The sequence below is a fragment of the Malus domestica genome, chromosome 10 (assembly GCF_042453785.1).
Source record: "Malus domestica chromosome 10, GDT2T_hap1".
Taxonomy (NCBI): domain Eukaryota; kingdom Viridiplantae; phylum Streptophyta; class Magnoliopsida; order Rosales; family Rosaceae; genus Malus; species Malus domestica.
Window position 1 is genome coordinate 30,068,301 of NC_091670.1, and position 9,299 is coordinate 30,077,599.

General features: G+C 36.9%; 2 protein-coding genes across 2 annotated transcripts; one reads left to right on the top strand and one right to left on the bottom strand.

The window, feature by feature from the left end:
- The first annotated feature begins 2,017 nt into the window (after positions 1–2,017).
- Positions 2,018–3,416, top strand: LOC108174353 (ethylene-responsive transcription factor ERF098). The gene is given in 2 exon segments (XM_017335083.3): positions 2,018–2,051; positions 2,054–3,416. Coding segments are annotated over 2 exon segments (585 nt in total). The 3' UTR covers positions 2,605–3,416.
- A 4,307-nt stretch (positions 3,417–7,723) lies between these two features.
- LOC103445673 (ethylene-responsive transcription factor ERF098-like) lies at positions 7,724–8,379 on the bottom strand. Its single transcript, XM_008384686.1, has 2 exons — positions 7,950–8,379; positions 7,724–7,776 (listed from the first exon to the last, which is right to left on the bottom strand). The coding sequence occupies exons 1-2, from the start codon at positions 8,377–8,379 to the stop codon at positions 7,724–7,726; spliced, it is 483 nt and encodes a 160-aa protein (XP_008382908.1).
- Positions 8,380–9,299: the final 920 nt, after the last annotated feature.

Below are 9,299 nucleotides of genomic sequence, written 5' to 3' on the forward strand. Positions count from 1 at the left end.
TCCATATATGACAGATGGCAAGAATGGCCCGAATGCCTCTAATAGCTTTAGTCTGGCAGACTAGGCTTAAGGCCTATTAAAGATGTTACTTGTCTCGCAAGTAAGGAAACCCTAATTCAAGTCAAATTAGGATGGGGATTAGGCAATGTAATCATAGTTCTAGAAGAATAAGATATCTCCTAGATAGTCTCCCAATTTAATGGAGATTACTTTCTCTACAAGGACTCTCAAAATCTCTATAAGACCATCTCCAATGGTTTGGATAAAGCTTAAGGTATAAGCTTTAAACACCCCACCCCCACCAAAAAAAAAAAAAAAAAAAAAAAAAAACCCATCTGTAACCTTTGGGCTAAAATAAGTTTCGGAGAGAAAATATACTTTCGGCTAGGTTCCCCCCAAAAATTAAGTCAGGCTTAGTTCTTTTTCGACCCACCAAACCATCCATGAGAGTAGGACGTGCGTGAGTGAAGCCCAAAACCCCATTTCCATTCTCTTACGTGTGCAGCAGAAACAGCCACACGCATGTCTGAAACAGGTGGGGCCTACGCCACATAGTCCCATCGACCACAACTTGCAACGGCTTGAATTCCAACGGTCATAATAAGGTGACCGTTGGTGATCCAACGATTAAATTTCATTTTTTTTTTCTTATATCCCAACAACTATGATTAAATGAGATCAAATCTATTGGTAAAAAAATCTGATGGCTCAAAATTAAATCCAACGGTTAAAACAATTTAAAAAGAATTATATAAATCAAGGACAACCTTGGCACCTGCATAATAGGACAATTTATTTATACCGATGGGACATTTAGGCCACCACTTGCAAAGCTCATAAGAAGGGTATGTTTACTTAGAATGTATGAAAATGCGAATGAAGGGCCATAATTCTCAATCTTGCGTTTATTAACACCTAGGGAATTGATTTATTATGTGGAACACATCACTTTTGGGTATGAAATTCCTAAAGATTAAAGGTATCCCATTAATACAAGGGGATTGTTGCCATTCATTCTAATCCCTCATTCCTTCATATCTTCATATCTTCATATCTTCATATCATGTAAGTAACATACCCTAGAAGTCTTGAGACACTTAGTTGCTAATTGGTTATCGGGGGTGCGATGATCCAACTCCTTATAAATTTTTGCAAAATTTCGTATTTTCCAATATAAAATTCGCACTCTCAATAGTGCCTACAAGGTGTAATGGGGAGGACAACTTTGGTGGATTCAGACTTTTAGGTCGGAAGATTTGGCGATGATAGTGGGTTATGACCAACTTGATTAATAATTAACTTCTTTAGCAAAAGCAAATCACAATTAAGTCTTTAAAACATATTAAGTTGGGCTAATCCCAATTTCTAAGTGCGGGTTTGGGTTTGGGTTTGGGCTTTTGACTTCTGAGTGCATGTGAAAGGTTTGCAATTGCTTCTTAACATTGGTCCTGAAGATATATGGATGCAACTGGATTTGTCCATTATTTGTTCCCAATATAACGGATATGGATTAATTAGGGTTAATAAAGCTTAAGCAATACATATGTCGTTTCATTCGTTTGACCGAACAGAAACAATTTAGAGACCAACCTGGGGGCAGTGACGGCCGCCAATGTATTGTAAAATAAAGCCTAAGATGGCTTGGCACCCAACACTAGGACAATAGAGTAGTAATATGGCTCACTCTGCCTCTGGCTAACCAGCCAGCCAGCCGGCCAATCCCTCACCACCGAATCAAGTAAATAAACGTCGCAATAGACTTGTAGCTCAAGTGAATAAGAGAGTATATTTACTTCTGCATTTGAGATTTTGTATTGATTTTCAGTACATAGATATATTCGCCCTTTCATCAAAGTATATATAGATAAAATAAACGAAAATACGTCTATATATAGTCACAAAGTGGTCAAAGCATTTTTGATGGCGAAAGGTAAATTTGCTTTTTCTTATTCAAAGAAAACATTCCAACACACCACCTATCAGATTAGACCAAATTAATTTATTAGACCACACCACCATGCACTATATATCCTGCATGCCACAGCCCATATTTTGCCACCAAATTTGAAATCAAAGTATTTTTCAATTAGAAAAAGAAATATTAGTATGGAGGGGAAGAGAGGACCGGAGAATAATAACCAGCAGAAAGAACCGAAGGCACGAGGTCAAAACCGATATAGAGGGATTCGGAAGCGGCCATGGGGTAAGTTTGCAGCTGAAATTCGTGACCCTTCGAGAAATGGAGCACGGCTATGGCTAGGCACATTTGAGACAGCTGAGGAGGCAGCAAGGGCTTATGACCGAGCTGCTTTCGGCTTTCGGGGCCATTTAGCCATACTCAACTTTCCAAATGACTACCAATACCACAACCCTTCAAGCTCTTTGAGCACTTTATGTTCGTCTTCATCTTCTGCTTCTTCATCTTCATTTTCAAGTGTTGATCCTGGAAGGAGTATTAATTTTGGAAGAGGCCAAGAAGAAGACAAAGTTATTGAGTTTGAGTATTTGGACAACAATGTCTTGGAGGAGCTTCTTGATACAAAAGAAGATCATTATAGGCAGGGGCAACCAACACATTATGGAAAAAAATTCACTGATATTTAGCTTTTGTTTGTTTGGTTTTTTCTATTTTACTCTTTACCCCCAAAAAATTGGAAATAAGGGGTACATTTAATTTGCATCATCTGAAGAAGTTCCTTTGTTCAGTAGTCTCAAACTGTTACTGTTGATTTTTTTTTTACCAAAGAAATTATGTGGATGCTTGTTGGAGGAGTGACTCTTTACGCGGTGATATCGGGATTGTGGTCAGAGATGATTATTCGGGATGCATTGCGGTAAGGAGTGTGAGGGTGCACGCGACTTCTGTTGCTATGGCTGAGGCGCTTGCTGTTCTGGAAGGATGCGTACTGGCAAACAATCTTCAACTGCAAGAGGTGGTAATTGAATCGGATGTTCAAGCTATTATTCGGTACCTCATTTCTCCTTCTCTGAGTTGTGATTGGGACATGCTCCCAATTCTTAGCCGTGCTTTGGAGGTTGGGAGGAGTTTTCAATCATGCTCTTGGTCGTGAGTTCCACAGTCAGCAAATAAGGCGGCGGATTTTGTCGCCAGGAATTTATCTCCGGAGATGTGCGGCTTCGGCTGGGTTGTAAGACCACCATCTTCGCTCGTGGGTGTTTTGAACAAGGACGGTCTTTCGTGTCCTCCAATGTAAAGGGTGGGGTTTTTTGTATGGGTAGATGGGATGATGCTGGAGTCCTGTTTGTTGGCGTCTTTTATGTCCTGTTTATCTTGGTTCCAGCTGCTTGGTTTTGTGGGGATGCTCTCTGCTTCTTGTTTGGCCTTGTGCCTTTCTGTTTCTTTGAATCGTTCTTCCGACCCAAAAAAAAAAGAAGAAATTATTTGATTGATTTAATTCGGAGTGCATGTAAAGAGGACATATTGAATCATTTTAAGAGGATTATATTGCCAAACTAATGCGCTACCCAATTGATAAAGCGGGGATTTTGCTAACCGATGCAGAACAGCATTGCAAAGACAGGACTGAGAACCCAATTGTTAATATGATCTATTATCCCAACAAATTTTCATCTTGTTTAACTCATTTCACTTAAAATTGTAGAAAAAATGTTAGAGCGATTATATTTTTGTACCACTTTAGTGTATCAGTTGATGTGGCAAGTGATGTGTACTTACTACTACATCAATTAATGAATTTATGTTATTAGATGTTAGTTGTATGAATCACTTAACTCGTGAGATGGTATACTAATGTGATCTCCCTAGCAAGCTAAGAATTTTAATATTAAATTACTTATATGTCATAATATGAAAGGCTTTTTAGCCAAAATGATTTTTTTTTTTTGATCAAGCGATATTATCTAGACCAAAGGGAAGGTTGAGCTTAGCCTCACAATGGGCTTAGCTAAAATGGTGCTTGAGATTTTCATAACTCATCACTTTGGTCTTTAAGATTTAAAATCGATAGAAGTGATCCCTATAATTATCTACCATCAATCATTTTGGCATTTTATGAAAAATCTCCATTACATTGAAGAAACCAAAAGTTCAAGATGAGGGTTGATTTGATAAAAATACACTCAATTTGACTCATGGGCATCGTATTTCCTATCTCAATATAATTTGAGATAGGAAGTTTAATGGTTTTATTAATCTACGTAATCTTGCGGTTCTTGATAAGCTTAACTTTCAATGAGTGCTTGAAGTCTACTCATTGCTTTACAATTGGTGATGTTTTATTGTAATTTTTTTTATAGGGGTGTGCTATCTACACACCTCAAATTACTTTTCACACACCCCTTGTTAATTTTTGTCCGTTGATCTTCTTCAATTTATCTGATCCGACGGCTGAAAATTAGAAGGGTGTGTGAGAAGTAAAATGGGGTGTGTGGATATCACAGCCCTTTTTATATCTAGTTTGCAAAGAACCTTTTGGGATCGAGTTCTTCATAATCTATATGTATTCGTAATGCCTTTTTCCGATGAATGAAATATTGCATTCTATTTCAAAAAAATTAAAAAAAAAACAATTACTTTATTATTAGGGAGACTTTGAATGTGGTCCCTAGCCACCAATCTTCTTTAACTGAAATCTTATAGTTATTAGTTTTTTTTATTATTTTTTATTATTTATATATATATATATATATATATATAGAGGTCGCACTTGGTGCGATGGCAAATGCCTTCGCCCATAAGCGGTAGGTCTCGGGTTCGAGACTTGGGAGCAGCCTCTCCATAAATGGGGGTAAGGTTAGCCGACATTCACCTCTCCCAGACCCCGCGTAAAGCGGGAGCCTTGTGCACTGGGTACGACCTTTATATATATATATATATATATTTTATCAAAATCTCTGTTAGAGATGTGATATAAATGTGGTACATAAAATATGGTAACCGTAACATTACTCGTGAATATTAAGTATGATAAAGATGTTCTAAGTCCTGACATAAAAACCTCCATATGCTTTTTTATTAGGGTAATGCTAGAGATACCACATATACCATATTGGTGTACTATCACATGTGGCAAATGATGAATATCATCAATATTCAATGAGATAAATTCATTAATTGACGTGATATGTACACATCACTTGTCACATCAAATGATACACAAATGTGGTATAAAATCGTGGCCTCCTTAATTTCCATTTATTTTTTTATTTTTTATACAACGATATATTTACACTAACATGTGAGAAATAAATTATCAAATTCGCCATTTAAGATATTTGAGTTTAAGATATCTCACTTACAAATGAAAGAAATATGGGTAGACCTTAGTACTAAGTGACTCTACTATTTTAATTTCTAAATTAGGAAAAAAGTCCCGACTTTTGATTAATAATATTTATGACATTAAATCTTCAAATATAGTTTAGTCACTGTTTTAGGTTTGACTTCTGCTTGTGACGACTAGTTTGTGATTGTTGTGCTTTTTTTTTTAAATCTACTTCTGTTTAGGGCTAGGTTCGGTCTGAAATGGTTCGGTTTTAGCCAAAACAGAAACCGAACTGAAATTTTGGTTTGGTTCGGTTCAGTTCAATTTTTTCTGTTTTTTTTTCGTTTTGGTTTTTTTCGGTTCGGTTTTTTCCATTAATTTTTTTTAATCTGGAACCAATCTGCAACAATTGATTGAGCACTGAAGATGTAGAAACTTCTACATAAAATGAATACGAACTGGGACGATCGGCCATGGATCTGACATTATTGGGTGTCTGTGCGTCTTTCTTGTTGTGGATCCAAGAGTTCTCGCAGAGAAAAAAAACACATGCATGTGTTAATTCTTTGATTTTTCTATTAAAATAAACCCAATAGAACTAAATAGCAGCCAGCCAGGGAGATTTTTACCTTGGGGGTTTGTTTTTAGTCCTAAACATCTCATCACTCGTCAGCCATGGCAACACCTATGCATTTGCTACCAAATTGGAAGATTATAATATGCAAAATCCCAACAAAATAATTAAAAGAAAAACCCATTTTATGTGGACATTAGCTGTGCACATAATAATTTATAAATTCAAATCTAATATTTGTTGGTTTCATGGAATTTACAAAACCAATTATTAACCAGGGTTGTATTTTCAAAGGTTTCTAAAAAAATAGTGGGAAACAAACTAGGAGCTGCTGATACATATATGAACAAAAGAGAAATCATTGATTAATCATATAGTCTATTAATTCAGTAAATCACAATATAAAATTATAAATCATATTTGTTTCGATTCGAAAATTACCTGTGAGAGATTAGAAAACCAAGATTAGAATCTTCCAATTTGGAGGGGGTTTCAATTTGAAAGGGCGAGGGAAAATCATGGTTTGGAAGAAGGGAAGATCATGGTTTGGAAGAAGAGGAGGAGGACATGAGACTACTGGAAACCGGAGAGAGAGTGATTTGGAGGAAGAGAGGAAGGAGAGAGAGAGAGAGAGAGAGACACTGAGGAAGCAAAGGCAGATAGGAAACAGCAGAGGGGAAAAAGAGTGTGAGTGTTTGAGATCTGAAATGGGAAATGGGAAATGGGATGGGAGTGAGATGGCTAGGTTTGTAAAGTTAAGAAATTTTATAAAGCATTAAATTTAAGAAACCTATAAATAACTTACTAGTGCAATTATAACAACTCAAGGCCTACAATCAAGTTGGCTTGCAGCAATTAACCCCAACCTGCAGGGAAAGGGTTCAAACCATGACGCCAACATGTTTTTAGTATTTATATATGATTTTTTTTCGGTTCGGTTCGGTCCGGTTTGATTTCCGGACCTTAAAAATCGAAACCGAACCAGCCATATTCAGTTCGGTTCGGTTTTTTTCGGTTTTGGTTCGGTTTGGTTTTCGGTTTTTTGAACTCACCCCTACTTCTGTTGTGCTTTAAGAATAATCAGCTGCAAATTAAAATAGTTGATTGTTTGATAAATTGTATTTTTGAAAGTATTGTGAGTATGAAAAGAAGTGTAAAAGTGTTTGGTAAGTTTTAATGTAAAAATGATATAATTGTATATACTACTAAAACTGGACATGCATGATAGTGTGGGTGATGATAACGACAACAATTGCGAGGAAAATGGTTGTGCTAGTGGTGGTGGTGGTGGTGGTGGTGGTAACGGTGGCGGCAACAATGATTGTGGTAGTTGTGCTAGTAATGGTGGCTGGTATGGTTGTGGTGATGGTTGTAAAGGAGGTGGTGGTGGTGACAAAAATGGTGGTGGTAATGGTAGTGGTGGTCACTGTGTTCTCTAAGGATAACATGTGTCTACAAGGATAAATATGTCATTTCAAAAATTAATGAGTGTATTATAGGAATTAAAAATATTCGTTAAAAGCTCAAGTCTGCTTTTTATTAAAGTAGCTCTATAAGCAACCTACAAGTTGTTTTTAAAAGTTGCTGTTTGAAGGTCATTGTTTTTAAATTAAGCAAGATATTTTATTTTTATCAAATATTTTTTTACTGCTTTACTTTAAAGTAAAGTAGTTTTTGGTAAAAAGAAGCAATAACCAAACGGGCTTGTGTTCCATTGTGCAGCTTTGCCTAATAAACTCTACCTATTAGTGTAAAACAACGTTGTATAGTTTAAAAAAAAAAAAATTGTTGGATTAAGAGAAAAAATAAAGCATTATAATAGTTGGTTTAGTAGATTGACAACGCATGCCATCTTCATAGTACTCACATGGGAGCAGTCGACACCAGTGTTTTATTACATCATTCATCTAAACGGCTCAAATCCCACACCGCCGGCGGAACAAAGAAACACAGGGGCTGCATTTGGCATTGTTTATGGATCAACTGAAAGCACATCGCAATAACAAGAAACATTCATAATACTTGTCCAAATGGCACTGAAAAGTTAATAGTGTGGAACAATTTGGAAGCTTAAAATTACAGAACCAGAATAAGAAAGAATGCTACTTAATTTGTTTTTCTTCACTTACTTTTGCTATTATTCTCAAAATCAAGAAGGTCCTCTAAAACACTATCATCTAAACACTCAAACTCGAAGATTTCTCTTCCGAATTCTGTCCTGGTCGCATTATGGATTCTCAAAGACGATGAAAAAGAAGATGAAGACGAAGAAGATGACGAGGAAGTAGTAACAGCAGAGTGACGTGCATCTTTCAAACCATGTTCACTTGGACAATTGAGAATTGCAAGAGGACCCCTCATGGAAAAAGCAGCTCTATCATAAGCCCTTGCAGCTTCTTCAGCAGTATTGAAGGTGCCAAGCCACAACCAACCTCCCTGCCTCGTCGAATCGTGTATTTCGGCTGCGAATTTCCCCCACGGCCTTGTTCTCACACCTCTATACCTCATATCTCTCTGTCCCTCTTCTTTAGCTTTGCCTTTGCTTTGGCCTCTTTCCATGGCCAAGTAAAGTGAAACTATTGAATCCTCACTCTTGAATTTATTATATATATTGGGTTTGGTGGACAGGTGCCTAAATGGGTATAAGTACAAGTTGACAAATCACACCAAAATGGCCATTGATAAAGATTGTTTATTGGGTGCAAAGTATTATGACTATATGAATAGAAGATCAAGGTGCATGATGGCTTTCAAGGAGGGGTCAATTTTGAGTGTATCTGACAGGACTTTTTCTTGAAGTTTCATTCCCAATTTCAGAAAGGGTAGTGGCATCATTTAGATTACATGGTTTCTTCAATAGGGACTGTATAATCATATTTGCAAATTTATGGGGCTTGGCTTAGCCCCCAAGCATCCACCCTAGCCCTAACTAGACCATTATAAATAGAGGTCTTAGGGAGAGGGGTTATGAGCATCCTCACAGCAGCCATAGCCTAAATTTCTCCGTGGAAATTCCTCCTCACTCACAAATCTCTGCCAAATACCCGGTTCACCAAGGTGAAGGCAGAGACTTAAGAGGAAACTCTATAGAAGCAATTCTAAGTAGCCAACTCACCGCCCTACGTCCCAAACTTGTACACAAAAACGCTAACTCATGTGGATCCGTGGTTGCTCACTCGAGACGGTTGTACGTAAGAACAAAACAATTGCTCGACCCGAGTTATTGGGTTAGATATAATTCCTATACTTGAATATTTATATATGTTGCACGTTCATATATAACTAATAGGGAATGAGCAAAAACGGACTCTTGTCGCTGGCTTCCTCCTATATATCGAAACGCCTATCGATTCGGTTGAAGGAATCCCTCTTGTACTTTCCCTTTGTTTATTTCTATAGGCATTGGGCACACATGTATAACTTCTAGTAAAATATCAAATTTTGACGTATTAATTAGCTTTATTAACATAAAATTTTTA